The sequence below is a fragment of the Notechis scutatus genome, chromosome 1 (genome assembly GCF_049901735.1).
Source record: "Notechis scutatus isolate UNSWTSFEM ecotype Mainland chromosome 1, rNotScu1.2, whole genome shotgun sequence".
Classification (NCBI taxonomy): Eukaryota; Metazoa; Chordata; class Lepidosauria; order Squamata; family Elapidae; genus Notechis; species Notechis scutatus.
In genome coordinates, this window is record NC_142009.1 from 158,479,802 (window position 1) to 158,504,519 (window position 24,718).

A 24,718-nucleotide genomic window follows, 5' to 3' on the forward strand; every position below is an offset into this window, starting at 1 on the left:
AAAAAAAAATCAAATGAAAATGTAACTGAATGTTAACTTCAGTCTTTTTTCTGCATGTTTTCAATTAGTAGAACATAATATATAACGTTTTTCACCCATTTAACCATACAATGTTTAATGCTTTTATGTTCCTGATTATTTTCAAGAGTAATTTATATACTTTAGCAATAAGATGTTAATCATTAGTCTCTTTGAAAATCCGGGTTTTTTTCATCTACAAAAACAAAGTTCTTTCTATCTCTTTTAAGTCTGTCAATTGTCGATAGTTAAATTAGTGATAAATGTGACCGTCCTTTTCCAATTCTTCTCATTTCTCATTTAGGTTCTCTTTCAGTAAAAGCCAATAAATCAGCATGTCAACTAATTATGTGTAACTGCCATTTCTCTTTAAAAACTTCATGTGATAAATCCTTCCATTCTGCACCATTCAGTCAGAAATGAAGAAGTGTCTTGGATGAGAAGCAAAATGTCTTCTAGCAAAACATTGCCATTTCACAGGGCCAATAAGATAGATTAGATAGACATTTTACCAAAACCTTTTCTGACCACAATCTAGTTAATGTAACAGTTAAAACAAAACCAATTTCTTTTACATGGAGACTAATTGAAGCAATACTTCAAAAAGAATGGATTGGGGAGTACTGTAAGAGGTTTTTTATAATAATTTGGATAAAGGTACATAGGTAAAGACTATGACATCAGCAAGGCTACAGCTGAGGGTATTTTATTCACTATAACTCACAAGAAAACATGCACAGTAGATTAGAAGATTTTTTTAAAAAAGATGAATTACAGAAAGCTTTTATGACAATCATCTATGTTAACTGAGAGAGAAATAGAAACTAAATTAAAATATGTGTAGCAGAAAAGTTTTGAGTTTGCTAAGAAGTCAGGAAAATTGCAAACTTATAAGCTCAGAGAGCAGTGTTCTGTTGGTACAGGTGTGACATATACAGGTGTGGTTCTGTAAAATAAAAGAGAGACTCCAGTTTTTTGTGTGATTATAAGTCAACATATTTATTCAGCTGAACAAAGATGGGTCCCTCTGAAGGAGAAGGAACCCAGAGCATAGTGCAAGGCAGTTATTTATACTTTTTCTTTATTTTCATTTCATTACATAATATGCAGCTGGCACCCTACAGATAAGATATGGAAAAGAATGTAAAGAACATCTAATGAAGAAATTGAAGTATTTGAGCATATTAGCTGGTTTTAAAATTAATCAAAAGAACAGAAAGATGTTGACTAAAATATGAGACCAAAGGATGAAAAAAAATAGAGAAGAAGGTTAAAAATCTAGGGGTCACCCTGACCAATATGATTTGCATATTGTTTTATAAAAACTATTCTAAAATATGGAACGATGATAAAAAGAACTTAGCCAGGCCCAGCACCGATGCCTCTCCCACATGGCAGCCGCCATCTTGGCTAGGCCGCTGGCACCAGCCCACCACCTTCCCTTGCCCACCTCCTCCTCCTGCCGCCGCCGCCACTTGCCCAGTCGAGAGCCGACTCCTGGGCCGGACATCCTCATCGCAGCAAGCTAGAAGACTGAGGAGGACCCCGGCATAGTTGGCTAGCCAACTTGCCTGTCTCCTTTTTGGTAAGTTGCTTTTTTATATTTATGGTTTTTTTTTACTATCTGTTTTTGTTTTTATTAATCATAAAAACAAAACAGATGATAAAGAAATAAATAAACACTTAAATAAAAATTATTTTACTATTTATATTGATATTTCTTAAGAAGAAACATCAAGATAAATAGTAAAATAATTTTTATTTATGTGTTTATTTCTTTAGTATCTGTTTTGTTTTTATGATTAATAAAAACAAAAACAGATAGTAAAAAAAAATATAAATACATAAATAAAGAAAAGCAACTTACCAAAAGGGAGACAGGCAACTTCTTCTTACATTGATATTATAGCTGTATACAATCTATAACATCAATGTAACAAGAAGTTGCCTGTCTCCCTTTTGGTAAATTGCTTTTTATGTTTTATTTTTTTTAAACATAAACAAAACAAACAAACATAAACCATCTTCAGTTACATAGTGTGTTGGTTGGTACAAATCACTTGTGCACAATCTCTGCAGTCTTTCCCTTCCAATTTGCATTACTCCTTATATCATAAATCCACTATGTATATTTATATTATTACTATTATTAATTACTTACTAGACTACTAATATTATATCATTTGATGTGAGCAAATCACCATTTTTACTTAATTTATTTTATAATGTTCATTTCATCATCACCAATCTATTCTACAACAATATATCCTTACTTTACCTTACCTCTGTAATTCTATTATCCTTATATTATAAAGTATTATAAAATATTTCATAAATGAAAAAGCAAAGCAGAAACAAATATCAATTAGTACAGCAGTGTAACAGAAAAATTATTTAAATTTCTTTGTATTGACTTATTTCTAATTTTGTTAATTATATCAACATGTTTATAATTATCAACCTTCTGTATTTAATTCATACATACGTTCTCCGCCTAATTTCTTCCTCTTATCTCTATCCATTTCTGTACATTGTAATTTTTTAATTTCATTTTCATCTATGGGGATCTCTTCATTTTTCCACGATTGTGCACACAATTCTAGCCACTGTTAACACATGTAACATTAAATATGTATTGTACTCCCTTTATGTGGGTACCAACAAAATATTTCTGGTTTTAAAATTTAAATCTATATGTTGCTTTACCGTTTTTGCTAACCTGGACACTATATCCTCTTGAATAGCTACACTAGCAGTGCCCAGTTCATATATTCCAGTTTTTTAAACTGAGGAATAAATTTCAGAAAAAGAATTCAGTATTGCTCTGTAAATGTAATCTAACTTCTTAGATGATTTTGTACTATGATCTTTTTTTTTGTACTATATATCTGCATAAGGCTGTAAAAAGCTTCAGTATATCTTTAAGCTGCATTCTAAAAAGGTTAAGCGACCAAACATGGCTTCCCCTGGCTTCTCTCTCTCTGCTATAGAGAGAGCATTCCATTAGGGACTGTTGGTCCAGGTAAGTAGTCTTGGCTAGGAAAGATTTTTTTGCCACTACTGGCACAATATAACAAACTCTCTTGGTTTGTTAATAGTATTTCCATTTCAAATGTTTCTTTTTCAATTAATCAATTGTAATTATGAAGCCATTCATAATTATCAGCCAAAGAATTATCAGCCATTCTTTTATATACACAGTGCAACATCTTTTTTATAGACTGTCATTTTCAAATCCACTTTCAGTTCCGTCTCATTCTTGTCTGGTGAAACTTGTTCCTCTTCCATAACATCCTTTAAACACTAACTAGCTATAGTGTCAGGGACTTTTAAAAGTAACTGAATATTACTGATCTCCATTCCTCGCCTGCTTTCTTTGCTTGCCACTGCCTTCACCACTCAACTTAAAACAACAATCGAGTCCAAACCACTGTTGATTTTTTTTTTTTTTTGCAGCATATTGCCAAGATGAAAAGGCAAATGAATTTGTCTGCTTTCTTCGTCAAGAAAACAAAAGGAGATCCAAAAGAGTCACAACTACAACCATTGGAGTCTGAGGAAAGCAGAGCCAGCACATCATCCATAAAGAAAGTGGAGCCAGCACATCATCCACACCAGAACCAGAGGAAAGAGCCAGTACATCATCCACACCAGGACCAGAGGAAACAGCCAGCACATCATCCATCGAAGAAAGCGGAGCCAGTACATCATCCACACCACAACCAGAGGAAGGAGCCAGCACATCATCAGGTACTGGAAGAGCTGAATCAGACATTGAAGGGAGCCTTCCTGACTGCTGGACACTGCAACAGTACAATAATTTTAGGGAAAAATATGATGGACTGGACGTTTCCCAGAAAAAATTAGGTTGCAAGTATTGCAGAAGATTTGAAATTTTGACCAAAGAAAAAAGTGTCCACGGAGCTGAGGAGTGGAAGAATTACCAAATTGAACCATCAGGAAGGAGTAAAGAGATCCAACAAGCTTCCCTCAGAAAGAAATTGAAGGAACATTTCTCATCTAAGTCTCACAACATCTGTATAGAGAAGTTAAAGCAATGTGAGCAGGATGCCATAAGCAAAGGACTGGAGAAGATGAGTGAGAAATATCTGGGTAGTACATGTAGAGTGTTTATTACAGTTTATAGTCTGGCACAAACGTGCAGACCATTTTCATATATAGAAGATCTGATTGAGTTACAAAAAAGAAATGGTGTAGATTTGGGAACAGGGTTGCATTCATGTAGAACTGCAGTTGCAATAGTAGATTTCATTGCAAAAGATATCAGGAAACATTTATTTACCAAAATTATTGAGAAAACTCACAAAATCTGTTTGATAATTGATGAAGCCTCAACAATATCTTCCAAACCAGTTTTTATACTGTACTTAAAAGTTGAGGGTCCAGTTTTCTCACCAACAATTTTCCTTGAACTAGTCGAATTAGATAGACAAGATGCAGAGACGATATATTGTTTGGTTATAGAAAGTTTGGATAAAGTTGGGTTTAATAGAAACTATCTGGAGAAACATTTAATTAGATTTTGCTCTGATGGAGCCAGTGTTATGCTTGGGAGAAAATCTGGGATAAGCACTAGGATAGCCAAAGATTATTATGTTATAATATTAATATTATATAATATTATATTATATTATAAGTATTATATTATAATATTATAATATGGCACTGTTTAAACCATCGTCTGCAACTTGTTTTAGATTATTCTATTAGGGAAATAAAGCAAATCAATCATTTTCAAATTTTTATTGATAAAATATATTCTGTTTTCCATCAATCGAATAAGAACCTAATTGAACTTAACAAAATTTCCGAACAACTTGAGATTGAAATTATAAAAATTTGTAGAGTTTTTGGACCAAGATATGGGCTGCCTGTAGTTTAAGATAAATCCTAGCTGTGTGGCGGGGTTATCCAGTGCTACATCAGTTTTTCTGTTCAAATAAAAAATTCTCTGGTATGGCTGCCCGTTTTGAAAACTCATATTTTCTCACTGATTTGGCCTTGATGATTGATGTGCTAACTGAAATATCTCTCCTTTCTAATGCATTGCAAGCGAGAAACATAGATATTATAAAGGCTGAAAAACTTGTGCTAAGATCAATTAGATCATTTGAAATTATTATAGAGGAAAAGGGTTCATATGAAAATAAGGTTGATGAATTAATTACTTCAGAAACCTTTAAAAATATAAATTTTATACAAAATCATCGATTTGTGGGACTTCCTTGTGAAAAACTTATACAAAGCATTGTAACTAGTGTGAAGAAAAGATTGATGGATTGTGAACATTTAAAAACGGTCTGCCAATTTGAAGACATTGATCAATTAAAATTTCTAAATTATTTGGAGCCAGAATATTGGAACATTGAAGAAGTGGTGGTTCCATTGAGAGCAGTGAAGGACAATTGGTTGCATATGGTCAAATTTTCAATTATGAAATCGATATTAATGATTATCGTGATTTTATAGAAAATGTACTAAAAGATTCTAAAAATTATACAATTCCTTGCAGCATTAAAAAGGCTAGAGATATTATTAAAACTATTGCAGTCAGTTCAGCAGAGGCGGAAAGGGGCTTCTCGCAGATGAACATAATATGTTCAGAAGGTAGAAGTCGCTTTACAGTTTCCAATATTACAAACCTCCTGACCATCAGTCTAATTGACTTACCTGTGCAAGAATGGGACCCTGTTCCTATAGTAAAGAAGTGGTTATGGACACATCACACAGCTGATGATGCTCGTGTTAAACACAAGAAAACTGTAACTCAGGACGATAATAGAAAAGAAATTTGGGAGTACTTTAAATAAGTTTTATTGTTTTTTGTAAAGTTTTGTTATGTAATAGTTTTTGATTAATATTTTAAAATGTTGTAACAATGTAGTTTTGTGCACCTTTACATTATTTAAGCATTAAAGACATGACATAATAAACTACCTTTTGTTTTGGTATATCTTTTTTAATACGTGATGTTGAGTTGGCCTCGCCCAGCCCTCTGCAGCCCTCCCCATAGCTGCCCGTGCCCCGCCTTGCCCTCTCCAGGGTTCGTCAGGCCTTGGAAACTGGCAAAAAGCACTTGCTAAGCAATTGGCCACTAAGCGAGGACCTGGTCATTAAGTGAGGACCACTTAAAATTGGGTTGCCAGCCACATGGCCACCTGCCCGGGCCTTGCCTGGGCCTCCCCAGGCCTTGGAAACTGGCAAAAAGTACTTGCTGTGCAGTTGACCACTAAGCGAGCACCTGGTCATTAAGTGAGGACCACTTAAATTTGGGTTGCCAGCCACATGGCCATGCCCACCCCAGTCACATGACCACATAGCCATGCCCACCCCAGTCACATGACCACGTAGCCATGCCCAATCAGCAAGCCACTCCCCCCAGTCACATGGCCACCAAGCCACACCCACAAATTAGGCCACACCCACAGAACCAGTTGTTAAGAAATTTGAATCCCACCCCTGACTAGAATGGGACCAAATGATCCTACATTAGTTCACCAATTTAAGATCCATTATGAGGAGAATATACTAGGAAGCTTTGTATTTTAGAGAATTTAAAGACCTAAAAGCTACCTGAACATGTCTACATGCAAGACAGGTGACTGCACATCTAAACCTATGCATTCTTAATGGTTCCATAAGTGCAGGCCACCCAGCAAAAAATACCTATTGGGTGAAGGGGCCAGGAGGAAAATCTATAGTTGATTATTGCATAGCATCATGTGAACTTTAAAAAATTTTATGAAAGAAAGAGGTAGACTCATGAACTGGAAAGTGGCCACTATTCAATAATTATAACTCTGACACTCTTTAAGAGCTACCCATCAATAACCTAATAGTTATGATACCCAGATGAAAATTAAATGGATGGAAAAAATGCAACTGAAGCCACTAAATGCTAACCCCAGAGCTGTGGTGGGATTCAATTTTTTTTTACTACTGGTTCTGTGGGTGTGGCTAGGTCGGCATGGTTAGGGGGTCATGTGACTGGGTAGGCATGGCTAGGTGGCCATGTGACCGGGTGGGCATGGCTAGGTAGTCACAATCCTTGTTCCACCTATGAGGCTTCCCCCATCTGGATCTTTTGCAATCCCCCAAAGGGTCAAAGGAAACCAGAGTCCATACAACTCTGAACCTTTAAGGCAAACCAAATACAAGTGGTCCTCGCTTAATGGCCGGTTGCTTAGGAAGTGTTCTAATTTATGACTGACCTCCCCAGAGCTACTTGACCTGTTTTTGAAGTTTTGACAGCCATGCGTGCGCACACACACACGCACACACAGACACATACATTTATGACCAGTTACAACTTCCCACACAGTCATGTGACTGAGGTTTTCTATGTTTTTTGCCAGTTTCCAACAATTCCTTCTGGTTTCTGGTTAAAAATGCCCATTGGGGAAAATGGACTTGTTTAACAACCACAGTGTTTGCTTAATGACCACAAGGTTCACTTAATGGCCATGGTGTTTGCCTAACCCAGGGGTCTGCATTTGTTTGAGTAGCAGAACATCTTAGAAAATCCATTTAAATCAGAGTGGTACAAGCTAACAGGAATTATATCTCAGGAAACTGTCTGGCAGAAGTAATAGATCAAGCAGAAGATGGGCAAAGTCCCTACTTCCTTCTCAGTTGATTGGACAGAGATGGGAAAATATCAGTTGAATCAAGAAGGTATATCACTGTTGCTCTTGAGATCCAGTACATTAATAGAGTAAATAATTCCATTTACTGGATTCCTTATCTGAAATGTTGTTAATAAGCAAGAGGATTTCATAATCCAATATTACTCATTAAAAGATGTTCCAAGGTTTGGATTACTGCAAAGTTCAAATAAGTTTAAACTTGTTTTTCAATGTTTTCATTTAAGGATAGGCACCACCCATTCAAATATCACAGTGAACGGTAAACAATCAAACATAGAGCCAATGCCTAGGTAGGAAACAGCCAAGGCAAAGTTGGAAGTGATTTAGTGTAAGGGGCAGTCTGATGATTCAGTAGAAATGACTAGCTGAGTTTCTGCTTAGTGCAATAGTCTGAAATATATGTTTGCATCATTTCAGTTCGCAGATTCATTGTAATTGTTCTGAAAACTGCATCGGAAAAGACATGGCTTGGATTGGACTTGTTTTATTATTATTGATATTCCTTCTTACAGTTTTATTCCTTTTCAAAATGGGTAGTTCCCAGAATTACAGCTCCAAAAACCTACCTGGACCCAGGACCCTACCCATTTTGGGAAATCTGCACATAATGGATTTCAAGAGGCCTTATAAGACAATGATAAAGGTATTGACTAATGATTAACAACTTCTAATGTTCTTTGCTAAAGTGTATTGATGCTAATATAAAAGTTTAGCAATTTATCAGGTTATCCGGTTAACTGGAATAAGGTTGATATGCTCCCTGTTGGTTCTGCAGGAGTCTATGGAAATGTATAAAATTGACATTGACTTGGCATTGCATTTGTTTATATACGTACAAAAATTACACAAACAAAAATCTTTGTTAATAGGATGTACATTTTTCTGTTTATCTGAAACTTGAATGGTTAAAATTGCCTATGATTGTGTAGAGCAGGGGTGTCAAACTTATGTCATCACATTGTCACATGACGTATTGTGACTTCGCTAAACTCGGGTTGGCCATAGCCAACCCATGGGCCAAAGATTTGACACCCTTGGTGTAATGGAAGATATATGTATTAAGAGGAATTCTTAGGTTAACATATTTTAAGAAAATATAAGAAGATATATATTTTAAGATATATATTATGAGTAACAATTATCCAAATCTTTTTTACTGTATTTTCTGCTGCAGGATATTTTTCCAAAATACTGAGTGAAAAACATAATTCTGAACCTAACTTACAGGCTGATAAACCCAGGCTAAATATGAGAAGATTCAAAGACTCAAAGGATTGGAATCCTGCCCCCATTCCCATCCCAGGGTGGGATTCCATTTAATTCATTTTGTGGCTTGCTAAAACATTTTGAAGTTTTTAGCAATAGCAATAGCACTTAGACTTATATACCGCTTTACAGTGCTTTATAGCCCTCTCTAAGCAGTTTGGAGAGTCAGCATATTGGCCCCAACAATTTGGGTCCTCATTTTACCCACCTCGGAAGGATGGAAGGCTGAGTCAACCTTGAGCCTGGTGAGATTTGAACTGCCAAATTGCAGTCATCTGGCAGTTAGCAGAAGTAGCCTGCAGTACTGCACTCTAACCACTGCATCACCACGGCTCATTTTACAGAAGAGTTTGATTTTTTTTTAAAAAAAAAAATAGAAATCTCAGGTGTGATTATAATTTTTTTTAAATAGCTGCAAGGGATTTCGCAGTAGATTACTTTACATTCTGATATTTTTATATTTTTATAAAAATAAATTAAGTTCCCCGACTGTTGCCTGTCACTTTAGGAAAGATTGCAAAGCACCAAGAGTTTCCTGATTTAGACACAGGTTAGATCTGGGAATCACTGTTGGCATCTTATTTTCTGTGCATTTCTTAAAAGTGTTTCACTTTCTTCAGTTGTAGGTGCTTGTGCACAGCTAAGCAGTCAATGTGCAGTGTTGTGTGTGGTTGATCAAGAATGGTATTGCCCATGGAGGCATAGAAATGAATATATCAGAAATTATTATTATTGAAAGTTATTTCTGATGTCTTAAGTACACTGCAAAATATAAAATATATACTGTTTAAAGTATACTTTATACTTCAAAAGTATAACAGCATATAACAGAAAGTTAGCCTTGAGTTTGTGAGATATTACTTTTTAAAGAATTCTCTTTACATGAGTCTAATTGTTGATCAGAATTTTGTCTTTTTTCATCTGCTGAATTCCAGTTGTCAAAAGAATATGGTCCCATTTTCCATTTTCAAATGGGATGCCAAAAAATGGTGGTGCTGACTGGCTATGAGACAGTGAAAGAAGCTCTGGTGAACCAGGCAGAGGCATTTGGAGAGAGGCCCATTATCCCCATTTTGGAGGATTATGCAAAGAACTTTGGTAAGTTATTTCATTCTGGATCGTATTTCACAACCCTTTCAAAAATCTGATCAGTATTATGTACATGTAATCCACATTTAGCAACTGCCTCAGATAGTGACTCTTTGCTAATATAAAGGTAGTAAATGGTAATAAAAAGTAAAGAAAAACCATCATTTTTCAATCAATGCATATATTTACACCCAAATTTCTGTGCATCAGACTGAGAGTAATGCTGGCATTTCTTCACAACAGAACTTTATCCAAATATGGTGGCAACAACTGATGAGCTTTAACACACACACCCCTCCTCTCTCTCTCTCACTCACATGATTTCCTCAGCAACCATGTCACATAGCAAACATTTTGCCAGAACCAATCATTAACCAATGATTGATAAACAAGGATTCCCTCTAAAACAGTGATCCCCAACCTTTTTGACGCCGCGGCCCGGTACCGGCATCAGCTGGGCGCCGCGGCCCGGTACTGGCATCAGCTGGGCGCTGCCATCTTTTTTTGATGAAAAGTGCTTCCGGTGACCTCACCAGAAGCACGTTTCATCAAAAAGATGGCGGCGCAAGCTCGGTGAGCTTTTCCGGGTAGAAATGGCTTTCTACCCAGAAAAGCTCACGAGCTGCGCCGCCATCTTTTTGATGAAACGTGCTTCGGTGAGCTTTCTCTCGGAAAAGCACACCGGAAGCACTTTTTCATCAAAAAGATGGCGGCGCCAGCAAGCCCGCCCGGTAGGAGTTGTTCCGCGGACGGTACCGGTCCACGGACCGGTGGTTGGGGACCCCTGCTCTAAAACATTTCACCTGAAGTTGTCATCGATAGTAACCTCAGAGAACTTGTTCAGCTTTTGGAAATCTAAACAAGATAGATAAAAATATTTATTTTGCTGCCTTGATTTACTGTATTTTTCAGACTATAAGGCACTCCAAACCATAAGACGCGCTTAGCTTTTGGGGAGGAAAACAAGAAAAAAAAAATCTGCCTCTGCCTCCCAGCAATCTGCCTCCTTGCAGCAAACAGCAAACAGCCTGGTCAGTTTCAGCACAGCCTGATTTAGCACGAGCAGCTGATTGGTGGTTGGATGGGCCTCCCAGAATATCAACAATCAGCTGTTTCAGGTTGCAGGGACCTCCATTGCCTATCGCTGTCTCCGCGCACCCCATTTTTGGCCTCTGCATCCTGTTTTCGGCCTCCGCGTGCTCTTTTTTCAGCCTTCGTGTGCCCCATTTTTGGCCTGTTCCGATCCCCGCTGCTTGGGACTATTTACATTTTAATGGTATAATTTTCCTGATACAAATTGATTTTCAACTTAATCTCTTCTCTCTACTCCATTTCAGGTGTTATATTTGCTCATGGTGAAAACTGGAGAGTGATGCGGCGGTTTTCAATATCTGCATTGCGTGATTATGGAATGGGAAAGAGGATTGTTGAAGACAAAATTACTGAAGAGTGCAGTGTTTTGACCAAAACATTTGAGACTTATGAAGGTGAATTGATATTTCCTCATACAGATTTAGCAAATTATCTTTCTGTGAATAGAGGTCTTAGAAGAATATTTTTCAGAAAAATATGCCAAGAACTATTCTTTATGGGGAATTGTTATACTAAACTAGCTATTAAAGAGTATAGAACAAGGATGTCAAATGCATGTTGTCACGGCAGCATCACGTGACGTATCTGGACTTTTTTTCTCATTCGCTAACCTGGGCGTAGGCGTGGCCAGCAAGTGACACATCCAGCCCATGGGCCAGGAGTTTGACATCCCTGGTATAGAATGATAAATTGTTTCAGTAGGAGCACTAAATTCTATACGTGAAACTGTTTGGTCATACTGCTGACTACTCTTACCAAAAAGAACTGGTCTTAGCATAGTACAAGATAAAAACATTCCAACTTCAGCTTTTTCTTTTACACATTAATATATAATTAGCTATTTCTATAACAACAAATCTTTCTGATCAATAAAACCGAGGTCAAAGTCTCATTTATGTATCAAAATGCCTGTACATCCTTTATAAGTCTAGTATTTATTAGTTCTGTTAACAATGGAGTCATAACATCTAGAACAGACACACTTTGTTATGATTCCATGTTATGAGTCCTGCAATCATGGGTGGAGAGTAAAGTACTTATTGGAACAGTTTCAAATGCACTCATTTTTAATAACTGCAGAAAATGTAAATTGTAAATTAAAATGAGAACGTTTCCTCTCTGCTGGGACTCTGCCCTTCATTATAGAGAGGGATCTGTGTTCTGAAGCCTTAGATCTATTTGTTAAAAGCTTTTATGTTGCTCATTTTATTCTTCATGCTGCCAGCAACATGGTCTAGCCTTAACTATTCTTCTATTCCACAGTGGGACTAGAATGTTGCTGCACCTTTTTGTCTATGATCAGAAATGCAACCGCTTCTAATTCCAAATAATGTATATCTCTATATAACATTAATGTGTAACTCCCTCTGGCTCAAAAGGATGGGTTACATAATTATTCTTTGTGTTACTGTCAGTAAATTTTAGTTCATAAACCTGTATCTCCTGCTATCTTCTATATCTATGTAGAGTACAAACTAGTTTCTGTGATAAATGCTATGTATAAGGAATCTTATCCTCAATCTTAATGTGACGAAGAACAGGTTTCATTCTTTCACAATTCTGTTTTAATTTATTGCTGATGACCAGGAAAGCCATTTGAGCCAGCAACAATTCTGAGAGCTGCAGCCGCCAATATCATAGTTTCTTTTTTACTTGGCAAGAGATTTGAATATGAAGATGCTACACTTCTAAGACTCCTGGAAATACTTGAAGAAAATTTACACCTTGCAGGAACCCCTGCTGTGTGGGTAATGTGAAATTTCATATGAAATAAACTTCATTCCTACAGTGTGTAAAGGATTAATTCATAAGGTTAGGAACTCAATCGATTAGAAATCTTAGTTAACCATAGCTCCAGAACCCATGTATTTTATTGTCATTGTTGATGATGATTTTGTAGACTATGGAACAAACCTTATTTGGATAAAAATGCTTTGAGAGGTCTACCAGAGAATATATTTATTGTATTCAGCTCTGTTAATATGCTACCTCTCTTATAATTGTTTCAGATGTATAATGTGTTTCCCAAGTTGAGATTCCTTTTGGGTGCTCATAAAAAAATAATGAATAACCGAAAGGAGCTGCATGATTTCATACAGGCCACGTTCCTTGAAAATCTCAAAGATCTGGATGAAAATAACCAGAGGAGTTTTATTGATGCATTTCTTGTTCGACAGAAAGAGGTAAGAGCATTCCAAATATGCAAAGAATTATAGCTGATTTTTTTTTTCTTTTGCATGTTTTAAAAATATTCTGGCTGGTACCAGAATACATGCAGCTGGAGAAAATCCTTGTTTTAGAAATGTCCAAGAAAATAATTTCCTGGAATGAAAGCAAGAAGTGAATATGTCTGTATAGTTTGGACTCTCCACATCTTCAGGTTCTATGGGGAATATAAATTATAAAATATAAAAATTAATAAAAATTATTAACCTCCACCAATATGGCCATCATTAATTAGGATATGAGATTTCCCATTATTTGACAGCTCCACATCTTCCTGAATTCTTGATAGATGGCTTTCAATTCTTTCTGCAGCTTCCTTGCTGGCCAACAGATTCACTGTTTGTGTGATGTCTTTATTCCTTGCATATCTATTAAAGCTATTACAATGTTTGTATAATTTTCCCTATAAAAAGCAATACTGTTTGTTTGTAGCAGTTGAGTGAAGCAGTCATATGGGGGTCTTGCTTAACAACCACTTTTTTCAATGTCCAATTGTGGTCATAAGTCAAATATTATCTGTAGTTTCACGTCTATTGTCTCTCATGGAGGGATAATTCCAGTAGGGAGATACAGGTGAAACTTGAAAAATTAGAATATTATGCAAAAGTTCATTTATTTCAGTAATGCAACTTAAAAGGTGAAACTAATATATGAGATAGACTCATTACATGCAAAGCAAGATAGTTCAAGCCATGATTTGTCATAATTGAGATGGATGGAAGTTATTTACCACACCTTTAGCTGGTTTTATAGCAAAGATGTGTTTGTTATATTTAATGTAGATTAACAGGGACTGATTTAAGCTTAGACATATTTACACCACTGAAATGTAAGTCCCCTTAACAAATCTAAGTACTATATAACCCATTAATTTCAGTGGGTCTACTAGTTATGATTAGTATGATTCAACCCAAAATTTAATTTTGCTCACAGGACTGTTGTTACAACTTTATTTATTTATTTATTTGATTTGAAGGACATCTGATTCCCAGGTAATTCCAGGTGGCCTACATAATTAAAAGAAGACAAAAAAGAAAAGAATATGCACATCTAGACAAAACCACTTAATGTAAAACAAAAGAAAATGACGCTGGGCTCAATAAATAACCTAACCCCAAATGGGAGAAAATCCCATTGTCAAAGACATAGGTAACCCCTGTACAGTGAGAGACATGCAAATCTCTGGCGGCATGCTGTTCCAGATGACTACACAAGAGAGAAAGTGTGCTTCCAGGGTCCTATTAGATGACTAATTAAAGGGACTGGACCACTCCTACTCTTCCCAATGTTATTTGATGGGCAGAAACCACTGAAGAAACATGGTTTCTCAAATAATGAAGTCCTCTTCCATGAAGGACTTTATAAGTGACAATCAGTATTTGAAGTCATGTGGCTATCAAGGCAATTCACACAGCACTGATGACACATGGGCATTTAAAACATCCCCATTACTAGCTGTGTTGCTGCATTCTCTCTTGCTTACAAGTGCATGAAACATCAAAACAAAAACTATAAATTCCTGCTCTTTTAGAGTAAGATCATATATGAATTTTTATAACATGGCAGTTCAGGAATTTTGGCATACCCTTCTTCATATGAAAATGTGCTTTAAAAAGGAGGGGTTACATGGCGAAATATAGAGAAATACATTCTGGTTTTTTTTTTAAAGTCAGTAAAAAAAGTCATAAAAAGATTTGATGACTGGGAGAGAATCCACAAATGTTAGCTTTTTTCCCTCCTTCTATAAGGGAAAAATTGTTGTAGAGAGATAGTTGACTTTGCATCTCTCTTCCAGTTGCAGGAAGTACTCCTCTGATATCACAAAGAAGTAGAATAGAAATAACACTGGAGTATTTTGAGAAAAGCAGCAAATCTCTTGAACCTTTCTTATTCTTGGCAGAGGGAGAGGTAAGAGAATCTTAGCCAGGTCTGAAGTTAGGCTCATCAATTCCAATGAAACAAAAGATTGGAGGGGGAGTAGTTCAATATTTTTTATAAGAATTGTTAATCGAAACCAACTTTTTAACCTTTAATGTAATGACAAAAATAAGACTCGACAAGTGCCAACTTCCACAATGTTGCTGTGGCATTAAACTCCTGTTTAATGTTAACTCCTTTTTTTTTTGGCTTTCAAAACGAAGAGTTATCTTTCGGCACTTTTCTGATGATGAGAATGAGAATCTTGACTCTGCTGTTTATAATAATACTATCATTTAGATTGGAGTTCCCTAATACACTCATTTTAAGGGTTAAAAAAACAAACATTCTGGGTAAGTAGGTGGGAAGCAATTCCAGCCACCTAATTTGTGCCATACTCCCGCAATTAAAACCAAAACCAAAAACACTGATATGGCAAACTTCAGGAATCACCCCATACATCCCTGGACAGTTTGAGCTTTTGGAGAGATCACTGAAGCTGCGTTTGCAATGCCCTTGGTGAGTGAACAACTGAACTATCTTGTCATTCAGCTGGAGCATAGCCTCATAAAGGACTCTGGTGCCAACATTCTAATTTCTAAGCACTTTTTTTTTTTTTTTTTTTTTAGTTTTATGTCTGACAGGGGCTTTCTTTTAGTACATAATTAATTTTTCTTCTTGGAATAAATCAGTATTTTTGAAACTATTTTTATTATGACTTTAGTAAGGATGATGGAATTGTGATAATAATTAGAAAAGAAATGTGAATGTTCAGGGACTATTTAGTTGGGAGTTGAAGTTGTGTGGACTGATAAATTTGAAGAAAAGTTTTGGGGCTATTTGGAGAATCTACATTTGAAATTCTAAGGTTAGTTTCCTTTACTTATTATCTGAGAAAGTTATTCTTTTATTTTTCAATATGCAGAGTGGCTAAGGAGGATAAACAAGTGTAATCTGATGCTTTCTGCAGTTCTTTTTAAAATTTACATAGGTTATTCATTACTGAGTAGCTGTAATTTGGCTTCTAGTCAAAAGTGGAAGCTCTTGTCTTATTTTTTATTGGAAAAGAAAGCTTTTGTCTCTTTTTTAAAAATATTTTTGCTTTTGATGAGGTGTTGCAGTCAAATGTGTAAAATTGGTTGGCCCCCTGAGAGCTCTCCCTTTGGTTTTTAAAGTAATTTTCAACAAATTTTAAGTCATCCTTTAAATTCTAAATTTTCTAAATTTTTAATTTCCATATGTTGTTTTTTATATTTTAACAATGTTATTGTACACTGCCATTTCCATCACTAACTGGACACTAAGAACTGGCTCTACAAATTATCGGTTTCCATCAAGGTTAGACCATACTTTGCATCAGGGAAGAGAAACTGGCAGAAATGTTGCTCAAAGGAAAGGAATGGATAACTATGTATATAAGGAGAAAAATAAAGAGAAATACATGCATAACATCAGGACACTTCACACCAAATTTTCAAAGAAGTGGAATCAAACCTGATGTGTGTGTGGGTGTATGGGTGTGTGTAGGGTGCAAAATGTTTTTACTACAATTTTGCCATTACTTTTTATTCTCTAGTTCCCTCTATTAACAGTTGGGATCAGGCCAAAATAGCAATAGCAAATATTGCTTCTCTGTCTTGTTTGGATTGGCAGAAGCTCTCCTGGTTCTCTGAGGTTATTGCCCAGGGAAAATTCAGGTGAAAAGTCCTACAGAAACCAATCACACATCTGAAATTATTGTCATCTGTGATCCAAAATGAAACAACTCACCAAAGCCCTTTGAAACATCCCTAAAAACGGGGACGGAGGCTCTCTCTGCAAATGCATCTGCTTGGTTCACTAGAGCCTCTTTGACCGTCTCGTAGCCAGTCAGCACCACCATCTCCTGGAATCCCAGTCTGAGGCGGAAAATGGGACCATATTTTTTGGACAACTGAAATTCAACAGATGAAAAACAAAAGACTATTTGATCAACAATTAATAATAAATCATGTACAGAATTTTGTTTAAACTTTAATGTCTCACTATTCAAAGACTGAGATCATGTTATTTTCTGTTTTTGCTTTATGGCATGTTATGATGCTGTATTTTGATGATTTTTAATTTTCATTTTATCTCATTTATTATAGTGTATGTGTACCAAATCAAAATGAACCTCATATAATAAGAGAGTTCTTGCACTCCAGACGGGTGGGATTCTACAGGTTCGCACCTATTCGCTAGAACCGGTTGTTAACATTCTAAGCAGTTCAGAGAACTGGTTGTTAGAAGAAATTACTGGCCTAATCCTGTAAGGAAGGCAGGAAGGAAACATTCTGGTGTTGCTTACAGAAACTGCCTCTCCATTAACCCTTATTACATTCTTGGCAGGACTGGACTTCCTGTCTCAGGAACTCTGGAGTTTTCCCCTCCTTTGCTGGTACTCTTATATGGAGTGACCATTCAAAGTTACAGTGGCACTGAAAAAGTGACTTATGGCCATTTTTCACACTCGACTTTGCACCATCCCCACAGTCATGAGAGGCCAGGCGAGGAGATGAGTGAGTGATTTTGGCCACACCAGATAAAACATGACCACCAAGCCATGTCCACCCAGTCACATGACCACAGCCACGCCACCAACTTTGTTAAAAAATTGAATCCCACCCTGGTGAGGGCAATGAAATTGGGGAAGGCACAGCAAGGCTTGGAAAGGTGGACAAGGGTAAGGAAGGTTGCAAATGGCAAGCATGTGACTTTCTAGGGTCACGGGCTCAAGGTTGACTCAGCCTTCCATCCTTCCGAGGTGGATAAAATGTGGACTCAAATTGTTGGAGGCAATATGCTGACTCTGTAGACCACTTTGAGAGGGCTGTAAAGCACTATAAAGTGGTATATAAGTCTAAGTGCTATTGCTATTGCTAAGTGCAAGAGAATTGTCAAGCACCCAGATCATGATCACAAAATTGTGGGGGTTCTGGGATTGTTGGTACTCCAGGAATGATCACAACAACCATTTGTTCAGTGTCATCATAATTTAAAACACTCCCTGAATGAATGGTTGTAAGTTAAGGACTACTTGTAGGAAGTATATATGAGATCTATTCAGGATGGTTGTTTTTAAAAAATGCTTTAATAAAGCTTTATATAAGCAGATTTTTATACAATCTCTTGACATTGTGTAAAAGATGTCACAAAATTTAAAGGCCACTATTACATCTGTTTGTTTATTTAGATTGTAGGAATACATTGAATTTCCTTGATATCTTTTCTTTATACTTTTCAGGAGATTAAGAAATCAACAGACAGTTATTTCCATAATGATAACCTTATAACTCTTGTGGATAATTTATTTAGTGCTGGCATGGATACAACTTCAAACACTTTGTGCTGGGCCATACTCTTAATGATGAAGTATCCAGATGTTCAGAGTAAGCAGTTTTCATTAACTGGAGTTCAATAAAAATATATACTTACCTTGCAAATAACAAGGGGTGAGAGAATAAGAAGCAAGAATGAGTTACCCCGTCTATTTACAGGTGAAACTCAAAAAATTAGAATATCGTGCAAAAGTTCATTTATTTCAATAATGCAACTTAAAAGGTGAAACTAATATATGAGATAGACTCATTACATGCAAAGCAAGATAGTTCAAGCCGTGATATTATGTCATAAGTGAGATGAGTATGGCTTACAGCTCATGAAAACCCCAAATCCCCAATCTCAGAAAATTAGAATATTACATGCAATCAATAAAACAAGGATTGTATATAGAACAATATCGGACCTCTGAAAAGTATAAGCATGCATATGTACTCAGTACTTGGTTTGGGCCCCTTTTGCAGCAATTACTGCCTCAATGTGATGTGGCATGGAAGCTATCAGCCTGTGGCACTGCTGAGGTATTATGGAAGACCAGGATGCTTCAATAGCGGCCTTCAACTCTTCTGCATTGTTCGGTCTCATGTCTCTCATCTTTCTCTTGGCAATGCCCCATAGATCCTCCATGGGGTTCAGGTCAGGCGACTTTGCTGGCCAATCAAGAACAGTAACCCCACGGTCATTGAACCAGGTTTTGGTGCATTTGGCAGTGTGGGCAGGTGCCAAGTCTTGCTGGAAAATGAAGTCAGCATCCCCATAAAGCTTGTCTACAGAAGGAAGCATGAAGTGCTCCAAAATCTCCTGGTAGACGGCTGCGTTGACCCTGGACTTAATGAAGCACAGTGGACCAACACCAGCAGATAACATGACTCCACAAATCAACATAGACTGTGGAAACTTCACACTGGACTTCAAGCATCTTGCAGTGTGTACCTCTCCATTCTTCCTCCAGACTCTGGGTCCTTGGTTTCCAAATGAGATGCAAAAGTTGCTCTCATCAGAAAAGAGGACTTTGGACCACTGAGCAACAGACTAATTCTGTTTTTCTTTAGCCCAAGTAAGATGCTTCTGACATTGTTTGTTGTTCAGGAGCGGCTTGACAAGAGGAATACGACATTTGAAGCCCATGTCCAGGATCCGTCTGTATGTGGTGGCTCTTGATGCACTGACTCCAGCCTCAGTCCACTCCTTGTGAAGGTCCCCAACACTTTTGAATGGCCCTTTCCTGACAATCCTCTCCAGGCTGTGGTCATCCCTGCTGCTTGTGCACCTTTTTCTTCCACACTTTTCCCTTCCACATAACTTTCTATTAATGTGCTTTGATACAGCACTTTGGGAACATCCAACTTCTTTTGTAATTGCCTTTTGAGGCTTTCCCTCCTTATGGAGGGTGTCAACAATGGTTTTCTGTACAAAAAGGTCAGCAGTCAGGTTAGCAGTCTTTCCCATGATTGTAATTCCTACTGAACCTGACTGAGAAGACCATTTAAAGGCTCAGGAACCCTTTGCAGGTGTTATGGCTTAATTAGCTGATTATGGTGGGACACTTTGAGCCTAGAATATTGAACCTTTTCACAATATTCTAATTTTCTGAGATTGTGGATTTGGGATTTTCATGAGCTGTAAGCCATAATCATCAAAATCACAAATCACAGCTTGAACTATCTTGCTTTGCATGTAATGAGTCTATCTCATATATTAGTTTCACCTTTTAAGTTGCATTACTGAAATAAATGAACTTTTGCATGATATTCTAATTTTTCGAGTTTCACCGGTATATTTGAAGAAATTAATGTGAGGTGAGAGTGTCAGCATAAGATGGGCTTACACTCACACATGTACCTTCAGAGATTTCTTAGAGGCGTACCAGCCACAGAATGTGCATTATGCACCTATCACCTCCCATTGCTGCTGAATATAAGCTAAGATTGAAAACAGCTTTTTGCTAAGAATGACATATTCCAAGCACAATCTTCCTGTAATTTATTTCTTCTACTTCACTAAGTATTTAATAGTTTCTATTTCTATTTAAAATATAAATAATAACTCATTAATTAACCTTTTTTTCTGTATGGAGATAATCATAGAATAAGACATACAGCATAGTGAATAAAAGCAAAAAAAATACAGAAAGAAAATTACAAGCGTAGATCACAAAATGTTATCTTCAGAACTATATTATAAATGTACTTTGGAACTGTTGCATGAACTCCCCTTTAAAACAAAATTCAAATTATGGAATCATCTTGATGTGATTCTATTCTCCCAGGGAAAATCCAAGAAGAAATTGCCCAAGAGATTGGGGTTCGTCAGCCAAGGACAGAAGATCGAGTTAAAATGCATTACACCAATGCTGTCATTCATGAAATTCAAAGGTTTGCTGATATTGTTCCAACCAATTTGCCCCATGCAACCACCATGGACATAACTTTCAAAGGCTTCTTCATTCCCAAGGTGATTGCTGTGAAATAATCCCATTGTTAATGTTCCAATCATACTTTGTACAGTATAAACAATTTATGACTATTATTGAACCCACAATTTCAATCATAAGTCTTGACAGATGTAAAGTGTGTCACCATGTGACCATGCCCAATATTATGACTGTTTTTCTGGCAGTTGTTAAGCAAACCTTGAGCTCTTGGGATTCAAAAACATTTACTACCGGTTCTGTAGGCATGGCTTGGTGGGTGTGGCAGGGGAAGGATACTGTAAAAACTCCAGTCAGATGTGGTATTTGCCGATTCTCCAAACTACTCAAAATTTCTGCTACCAGTTCTCCAGAACTGGTCAGAACCTGCTGAATACCACCTTTGCTCTTAAAGCATATACCATAATCATTGTCAGCTCATTGTTCGCTATGGCATCTGATTCAGCTATGCCACAAACAATATCTATGCATAATGAACACATGCTTTGAACAACCCAAGTGGTGACACTTGGACTTCACCAAATAGAGAACATTGAGACCAAATAGACTACATACAGGTAGTAGAGGGGGTATTCAGCAGGTTCTGACCAGTTCTGGAGAACCAGTAGCAGAAACTTTGAGTATTTTGGAGAACCAGCAAATACCATCTCTGACTGGCCCCGTCCCCATCTATTCACTGCCTCCCAAGTCCCAGCTGATTGGCTGGGTCTTCTTTTATTGCCCTGCACAGGAGAATGGAGCTGGAAAGCAGGTTAGTGGGGTGGGGTGGGGAGGGGAGGGAATGGGGATTTTGCAGTATCCTTCCCCTGGAGTGAGGTGGGAATTGAGATTTTATAGTATCTTTTCCCTGCCATGCCCGCCAAGCCACGCCACGCCCACCAAACCATGTCTACAGAACCAGTAGTAAAAAATTTTGAACCCCACCACTGACAGGTAGTCCTCAAGTTATGGATGTAATGGAGCCTGCCATTTCCATTTGTAACCTGAGGACTCATGGGAGTGAATCTCGTACCTTGAGCAAGATCACTCTCTTCTTTCACCCATGCATTTGCTAATTGAATACAAGGCTAGTTAAGTGCACATGAAGTATTTCATGGTCAGTAGTGGGTTTCCAAATTGTTTCCTACCAGTTCTATGAAAGCACATGAGATCTAGTTATCATATCTCCAAATCAACTTCAGATCTTACATAATTTTATTGAGTATGATAAATGTGGATTTCTACCTAGAGGATAACTAAGGGACAATATGAGAACTGTTTTGAATACAATGGAGTATGTCTAATATCAAATGAGAAATAAGTAGCACTTTTTGTATGTTGAGGAGGCCTTCAATAATTTGAACTGGGATGTTATGTTCAGCATTGTAGAAGATGTGGTCTTTGGGGATAATTCTCTTGGAATCCAGTAAGTCTATTTATGCATTCCAGAAAGCACATATTACCAGTTTTGAATTTACAGGAACCCCAGAATGATACAGAACATCTAATGAAGAAAGTGAAGCATTTGGGCATATTAGCTGGTTTTAAAATTAATCAATAGAAGAGAAAGATCTTCACAATAAAATAATAGAAAAGGAGATGAAAAAATAGATAAGATGATTAAATATTTATAGGGGTCACATTGACCAATATGAATTGCATTTTGTTTTAGGAAAACAGGGTTAAAATATAAAATGATGTTACAAAAGATCTAGTGGGATGGGACAAATTATTGTCTTTATTGAGTAGAATTTTGATGGATGTCTTATTCAGGATGTTATTTTTATTTCAGATTAGACTGATATTGTCAATTAATATTGCCTTTTAAGCAATGACATAAAATTGCATTATAATATTGTTACAGAAATGTTTTAAAGGCAAAATGTTCTTCTTTATATAATTTTTAGGGAATGCACATACTTCCCTTGCTGACTTCTGTGCTCCATGATGAATCCCAGTGGGAGAAACCTCATGAATTCTATCCTGAGCATTTTCTTGACTCTGAAGGAACGTTTGTGAAGAGGGATGCGTTCATGCCTTTCTCTGCAGGTAACATCACTCTGTGTGTGTGAAAAGGTATCCTTGAAAGAGTATCAGTGTAGCAGGTGGGTTAGGAGGGTTCATTATTTCTTTAAAATGATTCCTTTGAGGTAATATGACATTGGGAAGCCATGTAAAATAGTTTAAGAAACCAATAAACCCACCTTTTCTTGCCATGTATGCTTTCTTCCAGGTCAGAGAGTATGTGTTGGTGAGAATCTTGCCAAAATGGAGCTCTTCCTCTTCTTTACCAACCTCCTCCAGAGATTTACCTTCCAGCCACCTTCAGGAACATCTAAAGATGATCTGGACCTGACTCCTGCTCTTGGACTTACCACTCCCCCCCTGCCTTACAAGACCTGCGCTGTGTTATCTTGATCTGACAGAAAAAAAGTCATAACAAGTTGTTTTCTCAGACTTTAAATGTCTTTGCATTGATGGAGAGGCAAAATCTGACCACCAGATTCAATATTGTTTAAGTTTTATGTATTGTGTAAAAGCTGAATAGCAATGATCTATATAGACACATTAAAAACATTGATTCTGATGGGGAAGAACAGTAGGGAAATCACGAAAAACAAAGTGCTTCATATCATTATTACTGAATTTTTCTTTTGGGGCCATTAGTTTCCTTTGGCTTTTACTATTTTTCTTATTTCTGTTTCTGTTTAGATTTTTTTTTTGTCTTTTTTCCTGTATTTTTAATTTTTTAAAAGGAATCTCGTTTTTCTTTTTTGTAATAGTTCTAAGTGCAATTGTATTTGCTTTGTAAATGTAATTATCAACTTTATTGTTATTTCAAAAAATAATACAATAATATTAGAAGTAGTAGTAGCAACAACAGTAGTAATCACATCATCATCATGACAAAAAGTCCAGCTTTAGAATACAGTATATAATCAGGAAATTCTGACCAAAGGCCAAATTCGGGTAACAAATTAGATTCAGCAACACCAACAGCCTCCTTTTTTGATAGAAGGGAGGGAGCTTCTATTTCTTTGATACATAAAAGGATTTGCCTAGTATTGTATTGCCTCAAATCATTATTTAATGTGGATGGGAAAAGAAGACTAAATGTCCTTTTAAATAAATATATACATCCTTTATGAGACTGTATTTGTTCCTAAGAAAAACAGATAGTCCACAACTTACAACCACAATTGGAATCAGAAACTCAGTCATTCAACAAAGCAGTTGTTAAATGAGATTGCCTTGTTCAAAAACAGCAATTACAGCACTCCTGGAATTATGGTCATTAAATGAACTCCTGGGTCCTTAAGCAGAAAGAAAGAGTTGCCTGCCAAATTCAGCTCCCTGTGTAGAAGGGAACTGCTTTTTTGAGGGGGCAGCTACAGGAACAGAGCTTGGATCTTTAGGATATATGAGCTCTGTTTCTCATCCCACCATCGAAGTTCAATTCCCTCAGCCTGCTCCTAAAAATGAGAGTGAGTCCTTTCAGCAGGCAACATCACCTTGCAAACTTCCCTGCCAGATTTTCCTTTGACTTTCTGGGGGAAGCTGGCAGAAAAGAATACCATTGACATGGAGGCAGGGGAGTGGGAGTGGGACATTTTATGGTGGCTGTCATTACTGTAGAGTCATTAAATGATAGGTTTTAAGTTGAGGACTGCCA

General features: G+C 36.9%; 3 protein-coding genes across 3 annotated transcripts in view; all 3 read left to right on the forward strand.

Annotated features, from left to right (window-relative positions):
* LOC113422628 (cytochrome P450 2K4-like) overlaps window positions 1–24,718 on the forward strand; it is a 109,057-nt gene that overhangs the window by 41,341 nt on the left and 42,998 nt on the right. The window lies entirely within an intron of this gene.
* LOC148133069 (E3 SUMO-protein ligase KIAA1586-like) lies at window positions 693–7,948 on the forward strand. Its single transcript, XM_087953113.1, has 3 exons — window positions 693–719; window positions 3,582–4,634; window positions 7,910–7,948. Exons 1-3 carry the CDS (start codon window positions 693–695, stop codon window positions 7,946–7,948), a joined length of 1,119 nt encoding a protein of 372 aa, XP_087809239.1.
* Window positions 7,937–24,189, forward strand: LOC148133070 (cytochrome P450 2K1-like). The gene is made up of 9 exons (XM_026683721.2): window positions 7,937–8,328; window positions 9,887–10,049; window positions 11,378–11,527; window positions 12,720–12,880; window positions 13,142–13,315; window positions 18,541–18,685; window positions 20,905–21,089; window positions 22,953–23,094; window positions 23,279–24,189. Exons 1-9 carry the CDS (start codon window positions 8,149–8,151, stop codon window positions 23,461–23,463), a joined length of 1,485 nt encoding a protein of 494 aa, XP_026539506.1. The 5' UTR covers window positions 7,937–8,148; the 3' UTR covers window positions 23,464–24,189.

What these genes read in the sequence shown, in the direction of transcription:
- LOC148133069 (XM_087953113.1), top strand. Translation starts at nt 693, where the DNA reads ATGACATCAGCAAGGCTACAGCTGAGG. An exon ending in CAGCAAGGCTACAGCTGAGG is followed by an intron (nt 720 to 3,581) that starts GTATTTTATTCA and finishes GTCTGAGGAAAG; the next exon opens with CAGAGCCAGCACATCATCCA. An exon ending in GGATAGCCAAAGATTATTAT is followed by an intron (nt 4,635 to 7,909) that starts GTTATAATATTA and finishes TTTTCATTTAAG; the next exon opens with GATAGGCACCACCCATTCAA.
- LOC148133070 (XM_026683721.2), top strand. Translation starts at nt 8,149, where the DNA reads ATGGCTTGGATTGGACTTGTTTTATTATTATTGATATTCCTTCTTACA. An exon ending in CTTATAAGACAATGATAAAG is followed by an intron (nt 8,329 to 9,886) that starts GTATTGACTAAT and finishes GCTGAATTCCAG; the next exon opens with TTGTCAAAAGAATATGGTCC. An exon ending in TTCTTGTTCGACAGAAAGAG is followed by an intron (nt 13,316 to 18,540) that starts GTAAGAGCATTC and finishes TATACTTTTCAG; the next exon opens with GAGATTAAGAAATCAACAGA.